Genomic DNA, 26,011 nt, shown 5'->3' with positions numbered 1-26,011 from the left:
TTGTGCATCTAGATGTTCTCATGATCAATCTCAGCCTGACTTGAGACTTCTCGGTCGTCTGTCCTCACAAAGGAATAAGTAACTGCCTTATCGACATTTCGAGGACGATGCCAAAGAGAAGGGGACAAACGTGTCGGCCGATCAGCGTGAGCTGGATTATTCGCCTTCGACTCCAGATGCGGAACCAATGAAATGGGGTAGAAGTCAGAACATGTACCTGTCCAGCTACACAATGCGTGGGTACCTTGATTATCATTGCCACCCCACTGAGCTCGAGCTGAGCTTCAGAGCAGGGCTGCCAAGAATACACGCGTTACCATGTCCTTGAGAGCTTCTTGAGCGGAAACAGACGTTACAAAACTCAACCTTCTACTACTTTGAGAAGTCCACAAAATGTCTAACAGGGGCTCCTCCAGCAACTGCGGTATGTGGAGCGATGATGGGTTCACGCCTTCTGTAGCGCCTTGGTACCCATGAACCGGAGATTTGAACATTAGTAAGCAGCAAAGCAACAACAGTGAGATGAATGAAAGTTCCAGCGGCGTTGTGCTATCCCTGTACGCCGTAAGTAATCACCAGAGTTTAATCTTTAAGATTCACGCCATTGGCTCCTCGGCCACGCGCTCTTCATATGCACAAGTACCACAGCGCCACGAAGGTGCTTCCTCGTGTCCGTGGTAGTACCCCAACGCTCAGGAGAACACAAGCCACAGTTTGGGGTTGCACCACGAAGTCAATCAGCTTTTGCGCTCAAACTCTGATGGAACTCTGGTACACCGCATGCTCCTCCAAGCGAGCGTCGCACGACCGGCTACCACGCCAGTCGCGCACTTCTTCCCCAAAAAACACTTGCGCGGCTCATGTCCGCCTAACATGGTCAGATGGGGCTTACCCCACTCTTCTGCGCCGCTCGTCTTCTCGAATTGAAAGAGCGCGAAACTGCCACAAAAAGGTTATCACGGCGACCCTGACTGTCAGACGATCCCCCTTATTCGCAAGGTTTAACTCACGGTACCTGGCTGTGCTGGCCAACTCACGCATTAACCTCATTGCCGGCCTGCGGCGGTGCGAATCCAACGTGTCCGTACCAATAATCCGGGTTTCAAGGGAAGCCTTGTCGCTGCTTCGACCTCTCAAACCCATTCGATTTCTGGCATCTGTGTAGACCAGTCATCGATGCCTCACCAAAAAGCAGTCCTTCGTTTCAAAGAGAGCCTATTGTTAGACAGAGCGTGCCTATGTCGGCGTGCTGTTTGTCTTCGTCTCTTCTTTCATCAAGCTTTACGATCAAGGTTCAGAACCCATCGACTGCGCACCCCGCCGGTTGCTTGCGTCAACTTCGGCCTTCACAGCTTGCGCGATCTCGACGGCGCCCTGCGGAAGACGCAAGATCGTTGAGTTTAAGACTCGAGGCACGAGGGCGAGAGGGAGAAGCTCACAGGCGTGTCGGAGTGGCAGCAAATGGACACCTCGGATACACCCTCGCCGATTGGCAGCAGGTTTCCACCTACAGTGGTGACCTTGTGCAGATCGAGGAGATTGCGGACCTACAGGGTAGCACGTTTTTGTTAATCCTCCAATTATCACGCAAAGCACGCCTTATCGTTCTTACTCGTTTTCGCACAACCTCCTCAGGGACGGGATCGTGTTTCCTGGGTAATAGCGAGATGAGCTATTGTCATCGGCGTCGCTCGCCGAGCTGATACTCGCTTGGTTATCAGTAATTTCCCTTCGTCATTGTAATCAAGGTCCGCAAACCACTCTGATGAGATGGTAATAACATGAAACTTCCGTAAAACTTCATTCAACCTGTCCACTTACCCGCAATGAAAGGAACGCCGAGTTCATTCGCAGCTTGTTGGTGAGCTGTTCCTGCAAGACCCATAAACGCGACACCGCAATCGTGCGCAGCAGAGCCTTTGAATGTCGTACAGACCCTGACAGCGGCCCTAGCAAGGTCGAGCGACCGTGCCGTCTGCCCGTAGATAGAGCCGTGCGGCTTGATCTGCGCCCATTCATTTAGTCTCCGCATCGTCGCAAATGTAACCCGAAGAGTGTCACTCACATGGTTCAAGGAGAGGTCGTGTCGCTTCAGGAAGCCATCAAGCGCTCCCACCTGGTAAGTGAAGCACGACTCGAGCTCGTCCTATCACTCGTTTGTTCATTGAACATGCGACGCGCACGCCGAATGCGAGCAATGGAAGGAAACGCACGGGTTCGATGGCCATCTCACGCCTGCCGAAGCCCTGTAGATCTGGCAGCGAGGGGTGCGCTCCCACCAGAACACCATTCAGTTTGGCAAGGAGGACGGTCTTATTCATAACGGAGAAGTCACTGCGGACGTCGATGGCGCGACGTGAGACAGAAGAGTCCGAGATCAGGACGAGAATGGTATGAGCATCTCCGGTCGGGGGGAGGAAGTAGAAGTACGCAACGAAGCATGAAACCCGCAGGCTATGTTTGCCAGGTGTATGGTCTTCATGAGATTCTCGTCGTCGCCCTTGAAAATTTCGCGATCAGGGATGAAGCCTGACATCATACGAAATTCACACCCTACCATCGTATAGAGTGAGAAGCCCTACATTGAAACGCGAAGAACATTGGACGTTATCGCCGTCGTTGCTGTCAGCGTGATACGACAAGAGCTCCATCGCCATAACGAAGACTGACCTCACCCATATCGCAGTTGACGGTCGCTTTAAGCGGCCTTGTGCTATTCATCTCGGCTGGCGTCAAGATGCAGGGGAATGATGTAAGACGTCAAGGACCCTGCGCGATAGTGAGCAAGGAGAGGACGGAAGCCTTATCTCGTTCGGGTCCGGCGGCAGACAGTAGCCACTATCCCTCGGAAATAGCTACTTTTTCCTACGCTGTGTGTTATTTGGAACGCGAACCTGCCTGCTGGTTGGCTGCTATGTCGAGCATGCCGAAAAGAGCCGCAGAGCTCCACCACAACTGAATTGTGGACGCCTCAGAGGGTAACAGGGAGGGTGACGATACCAAGGAGACGTTTCCTGCACAATCCAAGGGTAAAAGGTTGGTAAAAGGTCGGGAATGGATCCGTTCAACTGTCACCATGTTCGGTGGCGGAGTTTGAAATGATTGTCGCCTTTGTCTCCATCCTCCGCTCAGTGGTTTGTTGCCAGCGCTAATGTCACTGCCACCTTGCTCGGACCGAAAGCCTCGAACGTTTATCGCAAGCCGTTCGTCGGCATGTGCGACTAGGCCACGATCCATTCCTCAGTTGCCGCTTGGCTACTGCGCCGCTTTTGCAAACCCCTGCCAAGGTGAGCTCGTTCAACAATTTTCACCATTCTTCTCTTCAACCTTCTCCATCCCGAATTGCGCAAGATTATTTTTGGTGCAGTCGTCGAAGTTCGCGCCACGACGTCTATCCACCGTTGACATCCCTGTCGCACGCTGTCGTTCTGGAGGCAAGAAGGTTACCCTACCCGCGGATCCAAATTTGATATGCCCGAGATGTTCGACATCCGTGTGCTATCGATAGCGCGCGGCGTCCGGATGTATATGTTTTTAATACGAACCGAAGACCCTGAGACTTGAGTGCCGGAATAGGCCACATGTATCCGATGACGATCTCCAGTCGGTCGAATGTTCAACCGCCCTTCAAAAGGCGCGTCGCGCAAGCGATGACGCTTAAGCCCCCTCCCGTCCTCAGCGTTTCCGCGTCCTCTCTCATCTCCAGTGAGATGCACTGGTTCTCTCGAACCTTTGCACTTGCTTTCTTCTTCCTTGCTTTTATCCTCTACGTTGTACATGCAGACGAAATCCGTCATGATTATGCACTGAGGGATGGACACCTCGAAGCCTTCGAGGCAGTCCGTGAGTCCACACGCCGAGAGCACGTTCCGCCTTGATGCTGATCAATTTTTAGTTACCCCACAAAAGGTGGTTGACATCGCCTCAACCACGTCTAGTTCTTCAGAGCAACCTTCATCCACCGCCTCCTCCGCTGGCGGCTCGTCCGGGGGCTCTCACTCTGGATCCATCATCGGCGGCCTCATCATAGGGGGCATCGCCGCTGTGTCCTTCGCTTTCGCCATTGGTACAATCATCCGCCGGCGTCGACGTCGTGTTTTGCTGGGCGACAACGCTTCCGAGTTGAGCATTGCCGAAGCTCAACCCCAAACAAGAGCATCGCTCATCCAAGAAACTGGTAAGTGATCGCCGCCTTTTTGAAAGGAACCGGCAAACTTATTTAACAACAGTAGCAGCCGTTCCCGATCTTGCATTCCCGCCTTATACATATGACAACACTTCGCCTTCTCGCCCTTTTCTACTCCGAAGCGAATCCGGGCTCACATTGATTGCCCACCCTCTGTACACTACATCTATGACTCCCGACGCAAGCACCCCTGTCCTCTCGCGCGCCAACTCCGCCGGAACACTTGGTCCCCTCGTTCCCCACTCCCTGTACACCACCGTCTTTTCTGACCCATCATCGTTTGCACCTTCTATCGCTCCATCCAGAGAAACCTCAGCTGGGACCCTCGCCCCAGCTCCCCAGCCCCTCTACCCTCTCATTATGCCAGATTCAGCCTTCACCTCACGACCGCCTTCTATTTCTCGTCCTGCTTTATCCAGGGAGAATTCTGCGATATCTAGGAGCTCCTCTCCGGAGCAAATATACTTCTCCCCCAAGCGAGCGACGCGTCCCCCCTTGTCCAGGGAAAACACTAACCTGTCCGTCCATGAAGAAGAGGACCACGCTTGAATCCATTCACGACTCCCACCTCATCGTTTGGTTACATAGGTTTACTCATTCAAGGTCCCTCAATTTTGCGATTACAGATGCTTGTACTACTTTTTATCCTTATCATTCCCTTCCTTTCTGCTCCTTTGTTTTTCGAGTTTCATCTCCTCGCTTCGCCACTGACATACGTGTCCCCTTCTTGAGCTATAGATTACGAACGCTCCTACACCAGACTCACATACACATAGACATATTTAGAACGTCAAGATTAGACCCATATTAGACTTATACCTGTACAACAGCGCGACGATAGGTAGATAACGGCGTGTACGTGTACGATAACAGGGAGCAGACGTCCATTGACTGGGTTACTATAGAGTTGCTTTCGATTTATCGACGTTTCGTTGGCCCGACTCGTTGAACTCAGCGTATACAGTAGCCAACTGCAAGCGAAAATTTCCCCACAGAAGTTACCGCTCTGTCGGATGTGTGTTCGACGCGCAGCGAGCCTCAGGTTTCAGCCGACCGGAGGCTCAGGCTCAAGGCTCAAGAACACTTCGTTTTTGAAATGACGCTTGTGGACTAACTTATCTAGTGCTGACTCTCGGCGGCGGAAGTGGTTCGGTCGAAGGCCCGAAGCCCGCCACAACGGACTCCCACCCCACTAAATTATCTCCCCCGCGCACGGCGTCCGACGACTGTCTGGCGGTCGACGTGTCGAGTCTTCCATTCGAGCTCTTTATGAACTGCTCCGCAGCTGGAGACGCTCCAACGGCGGGCAATCTAGACTGTGCATGCATGAAACTTTAGTCTGTGGCGCGTTTATCATAACGAGAATGGCAACCTCGAGTTGCACTCTACATCTCGTCTAACGCAAGTTTCCCCAGGAGCGCGGATCAACGATCAGCGGCTCCATAACAAGATGATGTCAGGCACTATTCTCGGCGTGCTCAGAGTGGGCCCCCCTTAGTACGTCTTCTTCATAGGATCGGAAATGCGAACAAAAGGAGAATCACCGGTAGGTATGTACTAAGTGTATTATTATCAACGTGTGCGTTGAGTCGTGTGTACATGGTGTGCTCAAGCTAAAGAAGATGACCCCTCACCGCGATCGTGAATAGACACGACCACTCTCGGGACCTGCTCGATAACGTCCGGCGAGCTCCACGAGGTACGTCGACTTAGAGGTGATAGCTCGTTTTCGTCGTCGTCATCGCTTCCGTCATTGTTATCGCCGCTACGGTTGTTCTCCTTGTATATGCCGTCGTGATTGTAGCTCTGCTGATCCCCCAGGTCGGACCACACTGGCTGATAGTTTGAATGTGGACGTGCTGAGATAGGGTCGTGGTGGCCGCTGGTGTTGTCGAGCGGTATCGGAGGGAGGTCAATGTCAGACATAGAGACAGGGCCCTGAAAGTGACTCGTCACTTCGGCACGCTGGACCTCGAAGAGGACGCGACAGGCGACGATGCTATGCATCACACTCTGGAAGCTGAACAGAGGGAGGGGGAACCTACATTAGTTCATTTTAGGCCTGGACAGCGTTGAGTGAACGCGCGTGCTTACATCTGCGTTTCCGTTCCGAAAATATGACGTTTCTATAGCGATTGTGAGCACCGGCTTATGGGAGATCACTTCGGCAGGGCTCACCATGAACGCGAACATGAATGCGTTGGCGAAAGACAAGACTGCAGTTGGGATTGAAAAGGTTAGCGAGTTCGCGAGGCATATAAATTAAAAGTAGCATACGACACAGCGGCACAGAGTATAAAAGGTTGCCTTGTCTGAGGACCGTGTATATCGGACGTCGTTTCTCGCGCCCGGCGCGTCGAAATGCTCCTCCCGCAGTCGCCCCAACGATAACTACAGACGCTAGGTAAGGGGCGGTTCGGGTGGATACAGAAAGTGAAACGTACCGATTTCGAACAAGGCTACCAAAGCAAACTTCACCGAGGCCAGGACCTCACCTCCGCTGGTTATGCACCCAGTAAGGTGACTATGCGAGACGCTGATATCTAGAAATAGTTTAGGTCAGAAAGTTTAGTGAGTTACGAGCATCAGAGGTACTTACAGACATTGATTTGATTGACAATTATCGCCACTGTTATGACAATCCAAATGCTCTAAGAGTGGTCAATTTTCGAATTCTGGTTCCAAGTGGAATGTCTTACCGTAAACAGGGAGACCAGCAATCTGGACAGTCTACGTTGCAACGACCACAATGCCATCATCCGGAGAAGCAAGAGGGCTATGAGGATGTCAATGAAGAATGCTAACAAACCAGCAAACCAGGCTTACCTTCAGTCGCAAACGTCACTACGAGGAGGAGGACTATAGGCCATTCCATTTGATCAACATCACAATGTTAAGGGAAGATATGAATACGACAAACGGATGTAGAACCGGACCATAACGGCACACTGATGTACGGTACATCAGCGTGATCCACAAGAGTCATGACGCACTGACTCACCTCAATTTCAGCTTGGGGAGGTGCCACCAGCACTAATATGCAAGCCATAAGGTCACCACGAGCTGAATATCAGAATACAATACGTACGGGCGAAGTCAATGCCGATCAACCCGAGAGGGAAGTACCGCGCGACGAGGAACAGCAGAAACGCAACGCTCCAGCGCCGGTGCTTGCGGCAGTAATCCACCTATCGAAGATGTCCGGCGTCGGCCTTTGGGCGCTCCGAATCTGGGGTTGAGCATGAATGAATGGCGTACCTCGCTATGAAGAGTCAAAAGGTAATCATAAACCTGATTGTGGGTCTCGGGTTAAGACAACACGCGGGCTCAGAACAGAAAGACGTACCCATAGAAGTTCAGGGACGACTATCAAGGGAAGCCTTCCTCAACTCCGCAAGATCGACACATCGGAAGAAACCGCACGTACCTCGACTGAAGTGGATAATCGCCACGCTGGTCGAGAAAGCGCAGGACGTCAGCTGGCAGCTCAACGCGCTACAGACAGACGCAGTAAGAGACTCACACTGATTCCGGTAGACCTGGCATATGCTGTTCCCCGCTGGCCCCAGCGCCTCCCCGCACACCAGCTGCGACGTGTCTTCGAGAGAGGTGGTAAGTGCGTAAGTCGACCAGTGAACACCGCGGGGCGAAAAGGGCGGGTACGTAAAGGGTTGGGGGTATAAATACACATCTTGGGAAACGGATAGGCGCGCTGTGCGCACGCGTCCGTCAACATTGCGGTCCCGTGACGCATTCCGAGCCAATGGTGGGCTTCTGGCGCTTGCCGTCATAGCTTCGCCGGGCAGAAAAGGAAGGACGCCGACCAGTCTCATATCACCTGAAATGGTTGGCGACGCTGGCGTGGGGTTGGGCTGCCGTCATCACGAAACGCAATAAACTCTCTCACCATCATTGTGCGGCCCGTAGCGGGAAGCCTATACTGGCGTTATTGAATGTATTACGTATGCCGCAGGCTGGACCTACTGTGCGAGTGCCTCGCTTGAGGCCCCGAGTAACGGGACATTGAGTGTGAGGGAGTAGAGTCTGGAAAGGATCTGCAGAGCTCTGCGAAGGTGCAAAGTTGCTGTTAGTGCTGTCAATAGAGAGTTTGTTCGGTCCGAAGAGCAGACATGTACTATTGCCGCCCTACGTAAGGCTGGGGTAGCATGCCGCCCGTTGCTTGCTTGGCGGTGGACGCACCGGGCGGAGCCTCCCACATACTTAGGATCGATACGCGAGGAAAAGCACCCGCTTCGACGTTCGCGCTGATAAGACTGGAATCATCGTCCTGTGCGTCTGAAGGCTATCTCACGGAAGTTTCCATCACAAACCGTGAGTGGGTGAAGAAGAACGTTACCGAAGTCGGAGACAGGGGCGAGCTTGAGAAAGTAGGATGTCAGGAAATGGGAAGGTAAGGTTCATTTCTGAGGCGTCTTTCCAGGGGTGCACTCCTTCAGTTTGCGAGCAGGTCCTGGTGGCCTGACAGACAACAACAGGAAAGGTCAGATGAGACTCCACGACATGCTACTAGCTAGATCCTTACTGATATAGAATGTGACGTTCCTTACGGGATCGTTAAATGGGCGGAGGTGAGCACATACAGGCTTGAGTCGATACCTAAATAGTCCATACGACGATCGTCCGTCAGTAAACGTAAGGGCCATGGCACCTTGGACCTGACTTGAGCCTCGAGTGCCCTATCCAGTGGTAGGCCGAGCCAACCCGATCAACGTTCTTCGCGCCGCGAGAGCGATCAATACGTTCTGTGGCGTTTGTTTCCGCAAGCAAGCAATGACGGCTGTCAACCTGTGAGAATGGATCGTCGCACAGCTTAGCGTATTCCTAGAAATTCGGCGACGGCATCCACTACGAGTCAGCCGATATAAGTGGTGATTTCCTCGCCACATATACGCCCCGCTGAAGAGCTCTTATTCGTTTCATTGGTAGCAACCTTGTTGGGTTGCTTTGCGGGCTGAAGTGCTCAGGTTAAAGAAGCTCCGACGTACTTTTCGGAAATTCTTCTGCGGAGATTGTAAACGGCACCGTCAGCTAGAGATAAGGGTAGTATTATAGGGAGGTACCCACTACCTATGACTGTCGGGCTGCATATTACGGCACCTCTGTACACACCTTCGGTGGACGAAAATGTGACGGATGTCCGCACTATTTGGCAAATACTTGGGCATGTTATCAGCATACACACAACGTACAGGCGCTGCACGAACACATACAGGTGAACATAGATCTTACGCTAGCGAGAGTTGCATGCTGCAAACACGTCTGTATGACGACCATCATATATTCAGCTGATCTGATGTACGCTCAGCGGACTATACTTACCATATCCCGAGCCGACTCCAAGTGAGCTAGACGCGAGTTGGCGAATCGTAGTTATCGGCTCGCAAACGTTCTTCGTTGCGAAGCGAGGACTGCGAAGGTGGTTTCCAATGCGTCCACACAGTTCTTTCTTTCTGTCCCGGCAGATTCAGGAAGGGGATCGAGGATCGAGATTGATGAATGTGTACCTTTAGGCGGCATATACCCCGTATGATCATGGCTTTCAACGATATTGGGTGTCGCTGCTAGTCCGTTGCATGTGACCCGTTGTTTAGGATCGAGGGCGGCAAGCAAAATATCTTCCAGCGCAGATATGCGGTGTATACTTTGGCACCATTTGGTGGAAATGGTCCCAATGATGGATGTACGCAGCCATGTGACTCCATCGACTCCATCGATATCCTGGAGGTGAAGGTATGGGTCGAGTCGTGGATCAAGATCGATGTACGAAATATCTTATGAGCGGCATGTATGCGGTTCAAACATACCTATTTTTGCTTTGATTCGCATGCGGTAGGGTTAGCAACCTTCTAGCCGACCCGATCGAACGGTCGCAGGACATCCTTGGAGTCGGTCCCGCTGCATTGGGTATTGCCCGTAGCACTGGGCGGGCAAACTTCTGCGCTAACTTAGACCTAGAGGTATTATATACATACCTATCCAGTCTCTGGATGATAGACTTGAGACAGGTTTCGCGAGAGTTATTTAACCGCATACATCGCTGTTGAACCATTGGTGGGCGGACGCGCGGCGAACTACATAGATATAGGTTTTCAACTGAAGCCATGGGCGGTGGCTTGCCAGTCTGTTTTGGGCGATAGAGGCGGGCTGCTTGAATTGTATTCAAGAATTGACACTGAAGTTTCAAGAAATGACAGCCAAAGAGCCAATAGCCCAACACATCGTGCGACGTGATTGGGAAGGACTGCAAAGAAAACGACGCAAAAGTTGACGCCCGCGGCTTAACGCCCACGGTGGCTGTGCATACAAGTCGGAGTTTAGATGATTCGGCAAGGTCGCAAGCCTCCATCCACATCGTCCCCATCGCTCCCGACGTCCTCAAGCTTCACTACGCGTTCCCAATGGTGAGTTTACGCCCGTATAGGTCTCGGAGGTGCATCGGAACGCAGTAGAACACGAGTTTGGCTGGATCTGTATGCTTGGTTGGGGTGGATGCTGTACATTGCCTCTGGATGCACCTCTCGAGACTTCGAGATTACAGTTGGATGGACACGGTGTACTGATCAATTTGTCCATCTCCAGGCCTCCGCAGACCTCGCCGCTACCTACGCTGCTCTTATTCTCGCCGATGAGGGCGTCGAAATCACCGTACGCGCAAAGTTCCCCATTCCACCCTCAGAGCTCCAGCCTAATCATGCATCGTAACTCTTCTGCGTATAGTCGGACAAAATCCTCGCCCTGACGACGGCCGCCAACGTTGAGCTCGAGCCCATCTGGGCATCCCTCCTCGCCAAGGCTCTCGAGGGCAAGGACGTCAAGGACCTCCTCTCGAACGTCGGCGCTGGTGGCGGAGCACCCGCTGTTGCCGTCGCTGCCGGTGGTGCTGCTGCTGGCGGTGCTGCTGCCGCTGACGAACCAAAAGAAGAGGCCAAGAAGGAGGAGGAGAAGGAGGAGTCGGACGACGACATGGTATGTCCCCCTTTCTCTTTGTCATCGTACGCAATGACGGCTGGCTGATGCGTGGGTTGTGCGTAGGGCTTCGGTCTGTTCGACTAAATTTCTCTCTCTATTCTTTGCTTTCTCGCATCTTTGCTCCGCACTATACACATCATGGGTTTACCTCCATCCGCGTTGTATCTATCACACTGCACCTCGCATCGCATCGAGTAAAAATTGAAACCCACCACATGTGCCCCGCGTGAACCGTTATCAGTCGGTCCCGAGGTGATGTACCCCTGGACGTGAACCATCGATACTGTTTTCTCCATGAGCGAATGTCGAGCGCCCTCCAAGTTTGGGCTGTTCGCGGTTTGGTCTGAGAAGCCATCTCAAAAAACCTCAAGCGTGGATGACCGTGACATGAGCAGCGAATACATTTGTTCCACAGTAATGCCTATCTTCAAAGTCCGCAACATACACTAATGATCTACGGCAGTCCTTCCAAGCATGCAATGTTGCACTTCATCCAATAGTTGCGCCTCCCAATTGTGCAGCATAGTCGAGAAACGTTCAGAATTTAACCAACCTTCCATGCCCAGAACGGACCTGGAAACAGGGCTTCAGTGAGCGACACCGAGATTTTCACAAACGAACGAGTCAATGTACGAACCTAACGGGTCCGGCCTCTCGTGCTGCGCGCCCGTCCAGCACCCGAGCCACCCGGACGCGGCGCCGGGACCGCCGATCTGGATCGCCTCGGAGGACCACTCTGGGTCGTCTGAGCCCGGCGTGCGTGTTTCCTGTATGACGAGGTCGACCTTTATGTCAGCTCGAGCGCGTACTTTGATAGAGAGGAAACGCAGAAATGCGAGGCGATGCGAGACGAGGGGGAAAGAGACGGGGTAAAAGACGGGGCAGAAAGGGAGGACGACGGAACGCACCATGTGCCACCGGATGGAGCCGTCCGCGAGCATCATGACTTTGCCCCAGTTTCTGCGCGGCGCGCGGGGGTCGCGGTCTGAGCCGATGGATTCGCCCTCGATGTGGATGATGGGCGGGTATTCGAATGCGGTGTCGCCGTCGTTGGTGGTGGGCGGCTGTGGGGCGCGGGTGTATTTTGTAATGCGCGCGGTCATGGGGACCATGCGGCAGGCTTCGCGCGTGGATTCATCGAGGAAGCGTTGGGAGGAGACGTTGTGGACTGTGGGGTGGGGGTCTGTGAGTACGTGTGGGTGGATAGGGTGGATAAGGAGGGGAGACGTACGGAGGAGGTCGCGGTAGTCGAGCCAGCAGATGCAGCGTCTGTGCGAGACCGGTGAGGTGTGTGCACGCCAGAAGCGAGTGGAATGAAGGAGACGGACCTCCAGATGCCCTCGATCCCAGCCCAGTCCCAGCCCTCGCACTCTTCCAGATCTTCCGGGTCCCCAGTCAACTTTGGCGTAGGAACCGACGTTCTCCCGTTCGCAGCCCTGCTGGTCGACGCCTCTCCCTCCTGTGCCGTCTCCCTCCCCTTCGCCTTGCCCTTCGCATCCCCCTCCCCCCGCTGCCTCGCCCACTCGTTCCAAAACCCCGGACTCGACCCAACCCTTGTCGCCTGCGCCCGCCTCAGCGCATGCAAAATATCGCCCAGCGCGAGCCGGTCCGGCGCCGCGCTGCGCTGGTACATCTCGCCCAGGTTCGCCTCGACGACGATGCGCGCGCTCGCGAGCCACACCCAGTCCGGCGCGAGCTCGTACGGCTGGATGGGCGGGCGCAGCGGGCGGAGGTTGTGTGCGAGGGGCAGGGCGTGTAGGCCTTCGTTGTCCGCGTCGTTGTCGGATTCTGTTTCGGCTTCGTCGGGGTCTGGGTCGTCGTCTGAGTTTTCCTCCGTGAGAGCGTCGTTGTCTTCCTCGGCGAAGGCTTGATGCGTCGTGGCCGGTGGAGGCACATATTCCCCGTCGCTCGATTCCGTGCCATCCCCATCCGCACTGTCCCGCGCCTTGCCCTTCCCAGCGGCAGAAGAAGAAGCCCTCGGCGCGCGCTTTACAGGCAAATACGGCCCCCACTGCCTCGCAGGGTGCAGATACCGCATATCGTACACCCTGCGGCGCGCGAGCGAGCGCGCCTCGGTGTGCTGTTTCTCGGCGGAGGGGAAGCGCTGCTTGAGCGAGTGCGAGGACGTGTATTCGAGCGCGTGCAGGATCGAGAGGCCGTACACGCCCCCGCTCCCGGTTTCTTCGTCGCCGTCGCCGCCGTCGTCGTCGGCGACGGGGGTGGGTTCTTCCATTGTGATGCCCGGAGCGGGCGAGGAGGAAGAGGATGCGTCGGTCTCTTCGGTGGGAGCGGTGGTGGAGTCTTCGGTCTGGCCAGTGGATTCTGTAGCTCCCGTGATTATATGCGCCGGTTCATCGACAGCGGCATCCTTTGGCGCATCCTCAGCCTTTGACGCAGGCTTGGGCGACTCCGGCTGGCGAATCGGGATGAAGCCCGTGCAGCACAGCAGCTTGTGAAACGCCTGGCCGAGGTCGTGCGCCGGCCCGGTCCAGTAGGTGGGCTGCTCGAGGTTGGGTGTAAAGTCCGCGCAGCCTTCGACGTGCAGCTCCTTGTTCGCGAGCAGCGTGCGCACGAGCTGCGGCGGAAACCCTACCCCACCTCCTCCGCCGTCGCCACCAAAGAGAATGCTCTCGACCCAGTCCGCGTTCCGGCACTGCATACTCTCCGGGAACTCGTCGCTGCACAGCAGCAAAAGGAGCGGCGGAAACGGCGGGGCGCGCGCGAGCGACGCCTCGTCCTCGTCGTCCGCGAGCAGACCCTGCACCTCGAACTTGATGCTCGGAAAGCGCGGGAACGGCGTGGCCGTCTCGAGCGCCGCGAGCAGCGCGCGGAGCGCATCGAGCACGTCGTGCGCCTCCGCGGGCGTCGCGCCCCCGGCTAAGTGGGCCCGCACCTCGTCCGTGACGGCGCCCGCGCGGTGCCGCATCACGCGCAGCGGGAGGTCCTTCACGTCCGTGCGGCGCTTTGCCGCCCTCGCGAGCACACTTTTTGCCTTGACGCGGCGCTGGTACTCGCGTGCCCAGTCGTACGCGTCCTCGACGGCCTGGAGGGTGCCGTGCGGGTCGTCGTGCCGCGCGCCGCGGTGGAGGACGGCGGTGTGCCGGAGGGCGGGGCGCGGGTCGTCGAATGCGGCGAGGAAGATGCCGCGCCAGAGGTGGTGGTCGGGTGCGTGGTAGATGATGGCGTGGAAGGCTTTGCATGTCTCTGCGAGGGCGGCGATGCTGCGTGCGGAGGCGTTGGATGATGCGGCGATGAAGATGTGTTCGATGACCTCTGCGGGGAGGGAGAAGATGGAGGGGGTGGTGTCGGACATTCTGCATGAGTAGGTTAGCTGATGTCTATGCTGCTGGATAGGGTTGCACCTGGAGTTGAGTATGAGGGATGTCGCGGACATGCAAAGTTCTCTACTTGCCCTGCATCGACGAGGGAGACGCCAGCATTGGTGAGCTTATGAGTGTGTAGATAGGGTGTGGTAAGCAGATGACCCACGCCGTCAGACTGATGACCCAATCCCTCTTCACAGGGGCTAATCATCTCGGTCTCAGTCCTTGTCGCCCCGGATAAAACTTATCACGCCAGCCATCCAGGTCATTACATCCATTAGCATAGGGATTGGGCAACTATAAATGTCTATGTATTGGCGTCATATGCCAGCTTCATGTCGCTTTCTTCACAGCCGCGAAGAGAGTCACGAGCTGGGGGCTTCACCCTCGACGACGCCCGACGCAGTGATCGTCACCTTGGTCTGCGGCTTGCCTCCGCTCGAGCCCTGCGCCTCAATGGCCTTGACAATGTCCATCCCGTTGAGGACTTCACCGAACACGACGTGCTTGCCGTCCAGCCAGGGGGTGGTCACCGTCGTGATGAAGAACTGGGACCCGTTGGTGCCGGGGCCGGCGTTGGCCATCGAGAGAAGGCCAGGTCGGTCATGGAGGAGCTTGAAGTTCTCGTCTGGATGCGCATTGCGTAAGCGGAAGCACCACAAGAGAGCAACAGAAGACGGCCAACGCACCAGCAAACTTCTCGCCGTAAATCGACTTTCCACCAGTCCCATCGCCACGCGTAAAGTCGCCTCCCTGCAGCATGAACTACACACCGCCTCTCGTCAGTTTTCCCAGTACGCACACGCAAAATAAAGGTGGAGGAGCACGCACAGAAGGGATGATACGGTGGAAGTGGCTGCCCGCGTAGCCGAACCCGTGCTGCCCGGTAGCGAGCTCCCGGAAGTTGCGCGCCGTCTTGGGCACGACGTCGTCGTACAACTTGAACGTTATCCGCTGGGCGGGGTTCGAGTTGATGGAGACATCGAACTGCGCGCGTCAGTGTCAGCAGGTGTGTTTGTGGGTGAGGGAGGTCATGGGCTTACGAAGACGTTGGCGCTGTGGAAGTACAGGTTAGCTGAGGGACAGTTGTGCGAAGAAAGGTTGCTTACATGCTGCCAGCGGTAGGGGCAGGAGGGGCAGCAGAGGAGAAACGGCGGAAGAAGGAGAACATTTCGTGAGGTAGAGAGGATGGAGGTCGAGACAAAGGCGAGGCAAGAATTTATCAAGTCACACGCGGAGAAAGGGGCGCCCAATTTTTCGGCCCTGAGTGCACACGCGGTGGCGCGAGCAGTTGATATTTTATTGACACACGAAGAGCCATAAGGCCTGATGGCGTAGTTGGTTATCGCATCTGTCTAACACACAGAAGGTCTCCTGTTCGAGCCAGGATCAGGTCATATCTTTTGCCTTTCTTTTGCTTCACTTCACCTTTGGTGTTAAACGCTGAATGCAATCACCATCCACGCTCTGCCTATTCACCGGTGGCGGTCCCACGGTCTAGTAAGTCAAGGTCTTTGGATCTCACTCTCGCTGTCTCGTCTGCAACCCCCGGCGCGCCAACTGACCTCCCGTTTGACTATGATGTGGCAGCTCCTACTCGCCGAAACGGCGCAGGCACTCTACTATCCACAGTCCCGAACGAGATATACGTCGAGATCTTCGACTATGTTTTCCAGCTAGGCAGATTTGCAGCTAACGACGCAGACGCGTTCAATACCCTCATACATGCCACTCTCGTGAGCCGATTGTTCTATCATATAGCCTCGCCCCGCGTCTTTGAAACTGTCATTTTAGGTCCGCGTTTACAGTCTCCGAGGCATGCACCGGGTTCGGTGACGGCACTGGCGCTTAGCAAGTGGACGCGTGCGATCGACGCTGGAGACTCCGTGACTGTTGATACGGCGAGACGCGTCAAGCGCGGCGTGTTCGTTGGATATCCTCAGGAGAAAGCCTTTCACATCGTCGACGACCACGCGCAGCTGCTTAATGTAGAGCGCGTCGAGTTTGTTGACTGTACTATCGCTCCTACGAGTTTTGCGGTGCTTCTGGAGCTGCCGAGGCTGCGGCGCATTGTGATCAGGAATTAATTGCATGTGGTTCGAGCCCGATTCGTCAGACGGGCAAGTGGGCGCCGAGTCCGTCTCCACCTGTGCCGCTGCGCCCGGTGGAAGATTCGCTCGACAAGCCGTGGAAGACGTCGAGCTCGCGGACGACCATGGCACGATCAACGATCCGCCCAGCTGGGCGTGGCAGATACTCGTGACGACATCAAAGACGCCAACTGCCTCACCTCCACGAACACGCGCCGCTCGTTTCCGGTGGCGCTACCTCGACTCGGATCGGGTACCTGCAAGTGCAACTCGCGAAGGGCTGAGACCCAGTGAAAAGTCCATATTGGATTATTCTTTGAGGTTTTAAATAAAAGTGATTATTAATCTTTAAACGCTCTTCGGATTCTTTAAATCACGTACTATTCATTAAAACGACTTGAGCTTGTGCCCCAATAGGTGTTTTAAACAATTCCTCAAAAGACTTTAAAGACTGGCAAAAAACGGTCATCGACCATTTGATTTCTCGGTAGGGACAGTACAGGTTCTTTAAAATGACATAGAATGTTTTAAAAGCGACCCGAAATCAATAAAAACGGCGGGAGTTTGCGCAAAGAATAAGGCAAGTGTGCAAAGAATAGCAAATGATGGCAATGAAAGCAGTGAATCGGTAAAAACAGCGAAGAGAAGCGAATGTCGGCTTAGCAAGCGGGAGAGCTGATGTTGGCGTGGCGTATGTCAGACTGACAGCATAGTGCGCGAATGACCTGTAAGCAAGCAAAATCATTAGTAAAAAGCCCAAGTTTGATGAACGTGTTAAGTACGTGCACTGTCGGATCAAGCAAGAGGTGTCGTTCTCTCTTCATCGGAAGTATCCTGTCATTTCTGCATTAAAGGTGTTAGTTTCAGCGTAGATATCCGGCAGACAGACTCACCTTTAACTCTACAGCGCTCTCCCTCACCGACTTCCAAGCCTTGTTGAAGCGTGCCTCCGTGTATGGCACGTTTGTTTGGTCATTGATCCAGGCGCGAGTGAACTCCCATCTATACATTGTAGGGTTAGATAGGTAGATAATGAATAGACATATGTACTTGAGGGAGAGATCGTCTTCGGAATGACAAGGAGCTTGCCGCCCTGCCCAGTCGTCGACGTCCGTGCAGTGTCCGTGGCATCTGCAGCCCCCACAGGAGAGCACGGTGTCGAACTCACCACAACTGGCGGGGGAGCTTCGACGTTCTCGGCTGGCGTGGGAGTGGCAGTGCTCGTCGCGAGAACCGCGCTAGTGTCCTCGATCGGAGCGAGAGTCGCGCTCCTGTCCTCGAGGCTTATGACAGGGGCGTCAGCAATCGTGCTAGCGGCGGCGGGCAGCGTCACGTCAGATGCGGTGGGGGCTTCGGTGGGCAGCTCCGGCGCCTTCGCGGAGAGTATGATGGTGGGCGCAGGCATTGGAGGCAGGCACACCTTCTTTTGCTTGCTCTTGCCCTTGGTCACTTTGGGCCCGACTTCGGCGGTGTTGTAAGGGGAGGGAAGGCTTTATAATCAATGGCCGCGATCATGTCGAACCTAGAAACATGTTTTAGTATTGATACCAATGCGCCGGAATAACACTTACAAAGGGCTAGAGAGTGAATTGCCCGAAGGCATCTCGGTCCCGACGCGGACACGGAGCTTGGCAGGGACGACGTAGAAGCGGTTGAAGGCACCAAGTCTGGCACTGAAGCCGTTCGCGCGCGCTTCGACGAACCAGGCTTGGCAGCCGGCGAAGAGCTTCTCTTGGTGAGAAAAGCTGGAGTAGGCTTGCATGCGATGGGTGAAATGGAGGCATGGAAAAGAGGTCATTGATACGAGCGAAGGGAGGAAAAGACACGACGCAGCTATTTGTGCATGTAAAGCCAAATTCCATTTATCTGCTTCTCGGGTTTCTTCTATCTTTGTCCCTTGTTATGACGTCAAAACACTGGACTTCAGCATTCCAAAAGTCTTCGCCACAAGATGTGGTGCTCCTCCGAGCCCAAAGACCATATCAGACGTTCACAGAGTAAGAAGAGTACCAAAGTGAGAGATATAATGAAGGGGCGCGTCCGGCGATGCCCTTTGTGCGAGTTGTGGCAAGTGCTTTTGTGGACGAGTTTTGATAGGTCTCCGAGAGTAGGGACACAGAATTAACATGATGAGTACTTGATCGATGCTACTACTTGTTCCATTGTACACCAGGCTGTTACACTGAAGCGGAAGCCCTGTGGGGAGGCATGCACAATGTAATCAGGGACTTAGACGATTTGATGACTTTGCCTGAGCCTGCCTTGGCCTGGGTCGGCCGAATTTCAAAAGTATGGTGCTAAGAAGCATTCTGAGGCCTTCTCATTAGCTAATAAGGCTAGGCTCTGGTCACACCTTGGCTTTTATTATACAGATAGCTGTTTTAAAGTACAGAGACACCTTTAATTATAAGAGCGGTAAAGTATGGAGCAGAACGGACTTTTCACTGGGGCTGAGAAGCAGTGCGATGGCGGCGCGCCGCGCCACCTAGAATCATTTGCGTATGCTAAGAAGCGGAGCGCTCCGGCGTCTGTGAGCACCATACGCCGCAGCAGACTCGGTCCCGGCACTGGAGAGGCTGGTTGTGTTTGTTGATTGGTCCTGGGACGCATACGGGCGCGGGCCGGGGTTTAAAGCTTCATTCGGAGAGCTGGACGCAAACGACGAAGCCCAGCTTGAACAGACGTGATATCTTTGACTGATCTACAATGGAACGTACGTGCGCAAGTATGTGCTCGCGTATACTATCTAAGTACCAACTTGTGCAGATTGCAAATGAGCATATATTTACAAGTATGAAATCTGGCTGTAATTTTCCGTGCATGCTGAATCACAAACAATACAGTAACACCAAAGGCGCTCATAATGTGATAAGTTAACGTGAAAATGTGTCACAATAAATACGACTACTTTAAATAGCAATTATGTTGCAAATAGAGTAAAAATTCGCTATCCCTACTTTAACAAAAGAAGGAAAGAAATTTGACGTTGTTTGTCGGATATTTTAAAATCAGGTTGAGTGCATCATTTAACTATTGAGCGAGCTTCAAAGAATAAGCTGCTCCGGAGCGCGAATAGGATAGTATCTCTTCACCTCCAACACTATCTGTTGACCTGTACCTAGTCGGTTGACGTCTCTGGATCATTGCGGATAGATAACGGCCTCTCAAATACAACCCCGCTGACCGTGCCACCTTCAGTCAAACTGGACCCTCCGTTCAGCTGGTTTTGATGATTCTGGCGTAGGGATAGGATTAGCCATGGTCCCAGCATCGAGCAAACTCCAACTTCAAAGGCTATGAGGAGACAATTAATGGCGAGTTTTGAAGGTGTGCTCTGTTATCACCACTTCAGCAAATCTTTACGCAACGTTATACATTATCAGGCTTACCAGATCATCAAGTTGTGGAATATCATTGATAACGGTGATGATTCCGTATGCAAATGCCCTAAGCAAGTTCAGATTGATGTCACATATAACGAGATATGACCTCACCATAGAAAATAAAATCCACCTTGCCCCATTAGCAAGACAACTAACCCACGGGCCCTAAATTCCTGTGGGAGGTTCTGCTTCCTGTTTTCTCTCAGATACAGCACTGAACGATAACTCAGCATTGCGATGAGCAGTAGCTCATACGCACAGACACTGCTGTCAGCAGCGATGTATAAAACGATATAAGACGGGCTTAAGGGACTCCCCAATATTGTGCATTGCCGAAAGCCTAACAGTATACTCTCTTGAACTTTATCAGGTAGTTGAGTATCGAAGATAATACACAAAAACTGGACATGACGCACCAGTATAACCGTCATACCCAAAAAACAATGTAATGGCTAACGAAACATTCATGAGCTGTACAACGGCAAAGGTGCTGCCAAGGAAGATGAAAATTCTCTTCGAGTTTTTATAGAGCGCACAGACTCGAGCAGACATGACACCTGCAAGTTTTATTTAGTTGGTCGACTACAGCTCAGCTCTCTGCTTCACCTTGAATAACCATGAGTAGGATGCTAGGAAGGGCAGTGCCGAACATGAAGTAGAGGATAGTGCCTTCCAACTGTGAGATTTAATTATAAATAAAAAGAAAACATATAATTACAGCTGCACAGAGTATTTTGTTATTAATTGTTCATATAAGACTAGGAGATGCACGAAAAGTACCAGCATACTTACGTCTATCAGAGCCAAAATCGTCAGTACCCTCTCGTCTCATCACGCTCCAGTGCTCACCTTATCTGACATGACTACGGGGAGACTTGACCCTGGATACATGTAAAAACGACTGCATAGAGTCAGCAGGAAAGATACTGACATATGATAAATCTGAACAAAGTCATGACATTAGCAGTTACGGCTGAAAACAGCACGGCTGAAAGAGTACATTGGTAACAAAAAACCGCCATAGCGAAGCTGCAAAAAAAAGCCAGATGAACAGAATGTACTACCTTTAAGAGGTCATCGCGATTTCGTAGTATGCTCACAAGAAAATAACAGTAGGTCATTGGTGAGATTTTATGTTGCTAGAGACGAAAAGTATTGTGATTGCGTCTACAGGTTATAGGTTAGATTATTCGAGAACATACCCATATGAGCAATATCTAGCGTTGTTCGCGTCTGAGAATGTGTCTTTATTCGCAACTTGACCTCACCTCTCTACTCAAATTCAGAACTGATTGAAGTCGAGTCAAATAAGGATTATTATGCAGAGTTTCAAAGAGAATTGAACCAACCATAATCATAGACTACGACAGTAAGAAGGGAGACTGATCCGTTAAGTACTTTTCAGCAGGTGCGCAGTGGATGTAAATCTCGAGACTATAGGCTGCTTACCGACAAGGTATTTTTGCTGGCACGACTCGATAAGGTAAGGTATCAGCGCTGGAGAATTTGACACAAGTGGCATATTGGATGTCTGCAGTCGCAGTGAAGTTATCGCTGATCAACTGATACCCTTGTTGAACCTGTTTATAAGCCGCTTGCTGCGTGGCACTGATACTTAATGGCCCTGAGAGAATCATTCTGGTAGTGGGGAGTGCACAAATGGGGCAGAAATTCTTAGTCAAAGGTATGCAGTCCAATCGTCCACCTACTCTGTGCTACAGCACTGCTCAAACGAGTGCTGAAAGTGGAAGAAATGTCCAAATTACCATAGCAGCATTTCAAATATACTCTGACAGAGGATGGGCTGGGAGACTATGTTGTCTGTCTCCGCGGTACAGGTCTCATTGAGCTTCTCCAGAGGGCCAGTGTTAATCTTTTGTCAACACCTTTAACCAATGTTGTGTCTGCACAGTCACGTCTTCCAATCAGCTGGTGTGACTATCAATTGACACATTCCAACGTTGAAGGGTAGCGATCAGGTACCACCTTTGCTGAGGGCAAAATGATGTTTTTCAGAAAACAGACAATGCCTGCAGTAGACACTTGATTCATAAAAGCGTATGCTTTCCTCACGACAGTTCTCAGCAGCAAAATACTAACATGGCAGAGAAATATCAGAAGCCATGCACAGCGCAAAAGTCCAAAGATGGGACGGTACATGTATCGTGGAGGTTATGGGAATCTATAATTGCGCAAAGGTTGATGACGATGCTGATGATAATAGAATAGGTAGGAATATGTGAAGCTGGGGACTGCAGTGCCGCATTCATCTCAAGGCAAAGATCCAATTTTGTCCCTTAACTCGGTCATTAAAGTCTTCTCACGCCATTTCCGTTGCTTTCATCTCACATGATGTCAAAGTGAGTGCAGGGCCATCGCGACTGAAATGGATCGATTTTTACGTTGTTAGAGTCGATGTTCGCCTCGCATCGTCCTCGAGATGCCTAGAGTATGGGTGTATTCTCAATGATAGAAGGCGAGTGATATTCCAAGTTTGAGTTGAGATGATTGTAATGGAATCTCTATGTACAACGAGCATATGTTCCTCTGAGCACACCGGTGTGCTCCATCAACTTCTCGAATCGATCAAGCCACAATGCCAAGTCCTGAGAAGTACCGCCCAACACCCTTGGCCGACTCAAGAACACCGCCTACGACACCGTCAGGCCTCACCACTATCGCCTTCGCCACATCACCGTTGGGCACTTGGTATGCATGATGCGCATGCTCATCTCTGTCCAAAATCGTGGGGACCTCAGCCATACCTGCACGACCGGCAGCTGTGTTCATCGCTAAGGATCCGGCGGGGAGGACGACGAACGTGCGCAGAATACGTGGGTCATACGCACTCAACGTCTCAACGAGATGAGACGCGGAACTGACATCACGAGCAAAGATGAGAGCGGTGTGGTGAGTGGGCTTGAACAGCTCGAACAGCGTCGTCGTCTTCTCGTTCGAGTTAGCACCGATTATCTGAATCCCTGTAGCATCCGGCGCGCGATCTCCAGCGACAACACGCCCGTCAGTCTTCACCCCATAAGGGTCCACATCCTCACTAGACGCATTGACCTCATCCAGCACAACGGGGCTATACCGATAGTTGATCCTGAGCTGGTGCATATGCTCCCCGCGCTCCCACGCCTTCGTGTTTGCCCCCGTTTCGGTGGCCTGTTGTGTTCTCTGCCCTTGCAAGAGGCTCGTGGAGAGCCCGAGCATCTGCGCGACGACGGGGAGGCGCTCGGTGGTGTACGTATCCAGCAGGCTAGGCAGGGCGAGGTTGTTGTGAACGAGGGCGAGCTTCCACGCGAGGTTGAACTGATAAAGCGCGAGGGAGTCAGTATGGAGGTGAAGGTAGGGGGCGAACATATGGGTGAAGACGTACGGCATCTTGGACGCTTGTGTTTAAGCCCTGTAAAGCGGGTTTGACTTTATGTATTCATAAGTAGCTGAGCGAAAGCGTACCTGACCACCAGAGGGAGAGTGAACGCTAGATGGTACATCAGAGAAGGAGTCTTTGAAGAACCGTTCAGGTCCAACTTACTGTCCAGCATCTGACAGAAGCTTTTCAGCACTACTTCAACACGCGAACAAGATCAAAGCGTACCCCCAACGACGAAACACCTTCCCTTGCGAAATGTATCCGTCATCCTGATGTTAGCCCTACTCACCTGTCAGCCTCTCGCTCCTGGTGATAGATGGAGTTATGGTCTCACCTCCAATCCGAAGCCCAAATGACCTCATTACTCGTATATTCAAAATTTCTGCCCGCTTTTGTTTGGTTTTTTGTTTGTGTTCTTGATGAGATCCCATTCAGATCAGATTCACTCTCGATCTGGACATTCTCATCCTTTTTGGGCCATACTCCCGCTGATAAGATAATGAACTCAAAGCTGCCGCTCGTCGCATCCTTTCCTCCCCTCCTTCTTTCCCTCCCCGTTTCGCACCGTGAATCCTTACGTTCGCAGAGTTGGTACGTCAATCGAGCTCCCTAACTTCAGCACTCGCTTATTTCAGCCCTGCTAGGACCACGGAGCAGCACTAGTACGTACCGTACCTTTATCGCTTTGGGCTATGAGCGTGTGCCTTGGGGGGCTGGTGATGCAGGAGCGGTATTCGGTTGCTGCGATGTGTATCTTCCTCGTATGTCCCATTTTCACACTCTCACCGCATTTCGTCGTTTATTAAATACTATATAGGGTGCACTGATCAAGCGGACGGGGAGCAGTGACGCGCTGGGTGAGGAAAACGCGGCACTAATTGGGACGCATGGTCGGCGGATCATGCGTCCGCTGCTCAAGGGCTTTGCGGGGTAGCACCGCGCAGTCTAACGGCGAACCTATTCGAGGTGTCAAGTGCGATTGTTACTAAGCATCCGGCGGTGGCGAGAGTGTGAATGGAGAGATTTTGTTCACTGTGAGTAGGCTTGCATTGAGCGAAGTTGCAGTGTGTTAAGGGGCGATAGGATGATTTTGTGGACTCCAAGGCGAAGCGCGCGTTTGTCAAGGCTGTTGTTGGGTGCGCACTGTTTTGCATGTGTTTTCATGATTGACTAGCTGATTGGACGTGGAGCAGATCACGAAGTCCGAAGCGGACGAAGGAGGCCGCACAGCAGTTTGGCGAGGACGCACTCACAGATGGCGCCCGCACTCTTCCTGACTCTGTACCACTGATCTCCATATGCATAATATGTAGATACGCTCTCGCTCAAACCCCGCTCCTCACCGATTCAGGCGCCCTCTCCCTCTCGCCCCGACGCCTTAGGCAGCCCAATCATCACCAAGGACCTTCTCTTACACTGCCCGACCACAGGTATAAACCGGTATCCCGCGTTTAGCAAGCTCACACCCTCCCCCAAAGCACCCGCCAGGGTATCCTGTTTGCGTTAACGTGTACTGATGTATATCTGGCTCTCCCGGTACTGCCCTGTGCGCAGGCGTTTTGAAACCCGTACAACAATTCAGGTACGCCTTTTTCTTGCAGGCTTATAACTTTCAGCGGCATTGGAGCTTAAATACGAATGGTACGCACTTTTCTACGTATCTGCGTTTGATTCACTTTCCCTACGCACATCTGTTCATGTCGGATCCTTTGTTTGACGTTTTGATATGATGGGAATTCCCTTTTGGATCTCGCCTGCGGTGCTCATCCCGAACAAATCCCGAACGTGTAGAACACTATGTACGGATACTTTGTTGGCTATACTTATGTGCAATTATCTATCATGCGTGTTTTGTCCTTAGCTAAGCCCTCGGGCAAATTCTGATATAACTGTAGTGGTGTGAGAGCCCATTATTAACTTCGATAGAAATCGCCGGAGCGTAGCTCGGCGTGTCTTGTGGAACGTAATCTTTTTAGGGACGAAAGACTGTATCTTCTCGCAGAGTGCCGCATGATCGTGCACGAGAGCTTGGAAGTCGGATCCGTCACCATTGAGAATGATCTGATAGCCGTCTGGCGCGATGTTATCCGTCGGACGAAGGCCTATGCTGCAAGGTAGTGAGAAGGGAGGATACTGATCGTGAAAGCCGAGAAATTTACCCGTTCAACGAATCGCCAAAGTATGACATGACCTGTTGACATAGGGTCAATACAACGATTGAAAGACGATGAATGGCCAAGATTTACATCTCTGTCGATTCCGGGACAAGTCAGCCGAACGTCAGCGATCAGCTTTCGGATATCCTCGTGTGTTTCTCCGAGAAAGCTGAGGCCGAATTGCTTACGCACGATGCCTGTATATCCCGGGGAGCTCAGACTTGTATCAACTCGGCACATTGAAAACGGACCTTTAGCGCCGTCGGCACCAACAACCCATGTGGTTTCGATGGTCTCCTCGATAGTCTCGCCCCCGAAGGTCTTGGAGACTCTAGCAATGACTTTGTCTTCATGTTGTTCGAGCGCCGTAAGCGTGGAGCCTAGCTCGATATTGCCACCTGCGGCCCTAATATGAGCGCGAAGGATTCGTTCTAGGATAGGCTGGCCGAGCATCTTTGTCTCGGTCTGCAAGTGTGAATCAGTTATCACATGTTACTACGACAA

General features: G+C 52.8%; 9 protein-coding genes and 1 non-coding gene across 10 annotated transcripts in view; 4 read left to right on the top strand and 6 right to left on the bottom strand.

Annotated features, from left to right (window-relative positions):
- Positions 1-1,099: 1,099 nt before the first annotated feature.
- On the bottom strand, positions 1,100-3,016 carry CONPUDRAFT_108810 (lamb YcsF family protein). Its single transcript, XM_007773762.1, has 10 exons — positions 2,671-3,016; positions 2,558-2,578; positions 2,436-2,500; positions 2,214-2,334; positions 2,066-2,146; positions 1,822-2,005; positions 1,711-1,762; positions 1,613-1,652; positions 1,440-1,547; positions 1,100-1,374 (listed from the first exon to the last, which is right to left on the bottom strand). The coding sequence occupies exons 1-10, from the start codon at positions 2,719-2,721 to the stop codon at positions 1,288-1,290; spliced, it is 810 nt and encodes a 269-aa protein (XP_007771952.1). The 5' UTR covers positions 2,722-3,016; the 3' UTR covers positions 1,100-1,287.
- A 372-nt stretch (positions 3,017-3,388) lies between these two features.
- CONPUDRAFT_167699 (uncharacterized protein) lies at positions 3,389-4,939 on the top strand. The gene is made up of 3 exons (XM_007773761.1): positions 3,389-3,843; positions 3,896-4,177; positions 4,230-4,939. Exons 1-3 carry the CDS (start codon positions 3,582-3,584, stop codon positions 4,733-4,735), a joined length of 1,050 nt encoding a protein of 349 aa, XP_007771951.1. The 5' UTR covers positions 3,389-3,581; the 3' UTR covers positions 4,736-4,939.
- Positions 4,940-5,751: 812 nt separating this feature from the next.
- Positions 5,752-7,843, bottom strand: CONPUDRAFT_167698 (uncharacterized protein). Its single transcript, XM_007773760.1, has 15 exons — positions 7,710-7,843; positions 7,614-7,639; positions 7,533-7,552; positions 7,445-7,477; positions 7,275-7,374; positions 7,188-7,219; positions 7,107-7,134; positions 7,013-7,045; positions 6,886-6,962; positions 6,786-6,837; positions 6,631-6,729; positions 6,464-6,577; positions 6,365-6,402; positions 6,281-6,312; positions 5,752-6,227 (listed from the first exon to the last, which is right to left on the bottom strand). Exons 1-15 carry the CDS (start codon positions 7,730-7,732, stop codon positions 5,795-5,797), a joined length of 1,140 nt encoding a protein of 379 aa, XP_007771950.1. The 5' UTR covers positions 7,733-7,843; the 3' UTR covers positions 5,752-5,794.
- Positions 7,844-8,257: 414 nt separating this feature from the next.
- CONPUDRAFT_84029 (uncharacterized protein) lies at positions 8,258-8,926 on the top strand. The gene is made up of 3 exons (XM_007773759.1): positions 8,258-8,665; positions 8,730-8,803; positions 8,868-8,926. Exon 1 carries the CDS (start codon positions 8,353-8,355, stop codon positions 8,599-8,601), a length of 249 nt encoding a protein of 82 aa, XP_007771949.1. The 5' UTR covers positions 8,258-8,352; the 3' UTR covers positions 8,602-8,665; positions 8,730-8,803; positions 8,868-8,926.
- A 1,382-nt stretch (positions 8,927-10,308) lies between these two features.
- CONPUDRAFT_92052 (ribosomal protein 60S) lies at positions 10,309-11,260 on the top strand (the record flags this gene model as incomplete). Its single annotated transcript, XM_007773758.1, has 4 exons — positions 10,309-10,312; positions 10,797-10,852; positions 10,925-11,173; positions 11,240-11,260. 4 exons carry the CDS (start codon positions 10,309-10,311, stop codon positions 11,258-11,260), a joined length of 330 nt encoding a protein of 109 aa, XP_007771948.1.
- A 308-nt stretch (positions 11,261-11,568) lies between these two features.
- CONPUDRAFT_167696 (uncharacterized protein) lies at positions 11,569-14,489 on the bottom strand (the record flags this gene model as incomplete). The annotated part of the gene is made up of 4 exons (XM_007773757.1): positions 11,569-11,749; positions 11,814-12,344; positions 12,408-12,445; positions 12,505-14,489. The coding sequence occupies 4 exons, from the start codon at positions 14,487-14,489 to the stop codon at positions 11,721-11,723; spliced, it is 2,583 nt and encodes an 860-aa protein (XP_007771947.1). The 3' UTR covers positions 11,569-11,720.
- A 246-nt stretch (positions 14,490-14,735) lies between these two features.
- Positions 14,736-15,704, bottom strand: CONPUDRAFT_108807 (cyclophilin). Its single transcript, XM_007773756.1, has 5 exons — positions 15,609-15,704; positions 15,543-15,555; positions 15,331-15,486; positions 15,189-15,264; positions 14,736-15,127 (listed from the first exon to the last, which is right to left on the bottom strand). The coding sequence occupies exons 1-5, from the start codon at positions 15,668-15,670 to the stop codon at positions 14,865-14,867; spliced, it is 570 nt and encodes a 189-aa protein (XP_007771946.1). The 5' UTR covers positions 15,671-15,704; the 3' UTR covers positions 14,736-14,864.
- A 118-nt stretch (positions 15,705-15,822) lies between these two features.
- Positions 15,823-15,896, top strand: CONPUDRAFT_t99. The gene has a single exon. It is a non-coding gene; the product is annotated as a tRNA-Val (tRNA).
- A 405-nt stretch (positions 15,897-16,301) lies between these two features.
- CONPUDRAFT_75369 (uncharacterized protein) lies at positions 16,302-18,387 on the bottom strand (the record flags this gene model as incomplete). The annotated part of the gene is made up of 4 exons (XM_007773636.1): positions 16,302-16,739; positions 16,790-16,846; positions 17,758-18,079; positions 18,161-18,387. 4 exons carry the CDS (start codon positions 18,385-18,387, stop codon positions 16,302-16,304), a joined length of 1,044 nt encoding a protein of 347 aa, XP_007771826.1.
- Positions 18,388-22,434: 4,047 nt separating this feature from the next.
- Positions 22,435-26,011, bottom strand: part of CONPUDRAFT_138883 (uncharacterized protein) — a gene marked incomplete at its 5' end in the record, with an annotated part of 10,925 nt that continues 7,348 nt past the window's right edge. Inside the window, 9 exons of the mRNA XM_007773755.1 lie at positions 22,435-23,287; positions 23,355-23,381; positions 23,435-23,459; positions 23,514-23,523; positions 23,577-23,635; positions 25,285-25,458; positions 25,511-25,542; positions 25,598-25,704; positions 25,759-25,972. Coding sequence (XP_007771945.1) covers positions 22,559-23,287; positions 23,355-23,381; positions 23,435-23,459; positions 23,514-23,523; positions 23,577-23,635; positions 25,285-25,458; positions 25,511-25,542; positions 25,598-25,704; positions 25,759-25,972 — 1,377 coding nt within the window. The 3' untranslated portion in view covers positions 22,435-22,558. The remainder of the gene's footprint in view (positions 23,288-23,354; positions 23,382-23,434; positions 23,460-23,513; positions 23,524-23,576; positions 23,636-25,284; positions 25,459-25,510; positions 25,543-25,597; positions 25,705-25,758; positions 25,973-26,011) is intronic.

The sequence above is a fragment of the Coniophora puteana genome (genome assembly GCF_000271625.1).
Source record: "Coniophora puteana RWD-64-598 SS2 unplaced genomic scaffold CONPUscaffold_11, whole genome shotgun sequence".
NCBI lineage: Eukaryota > Fungi > Basidiomycota > Agaricomycetes > Boletales > Coniophoraceae > Coniophora > Coniophora puteana.
Note: the sequence above shows the minus strand (reverse complement) of the source record. Positions and strands in the feature narration are given on the sequence as shown.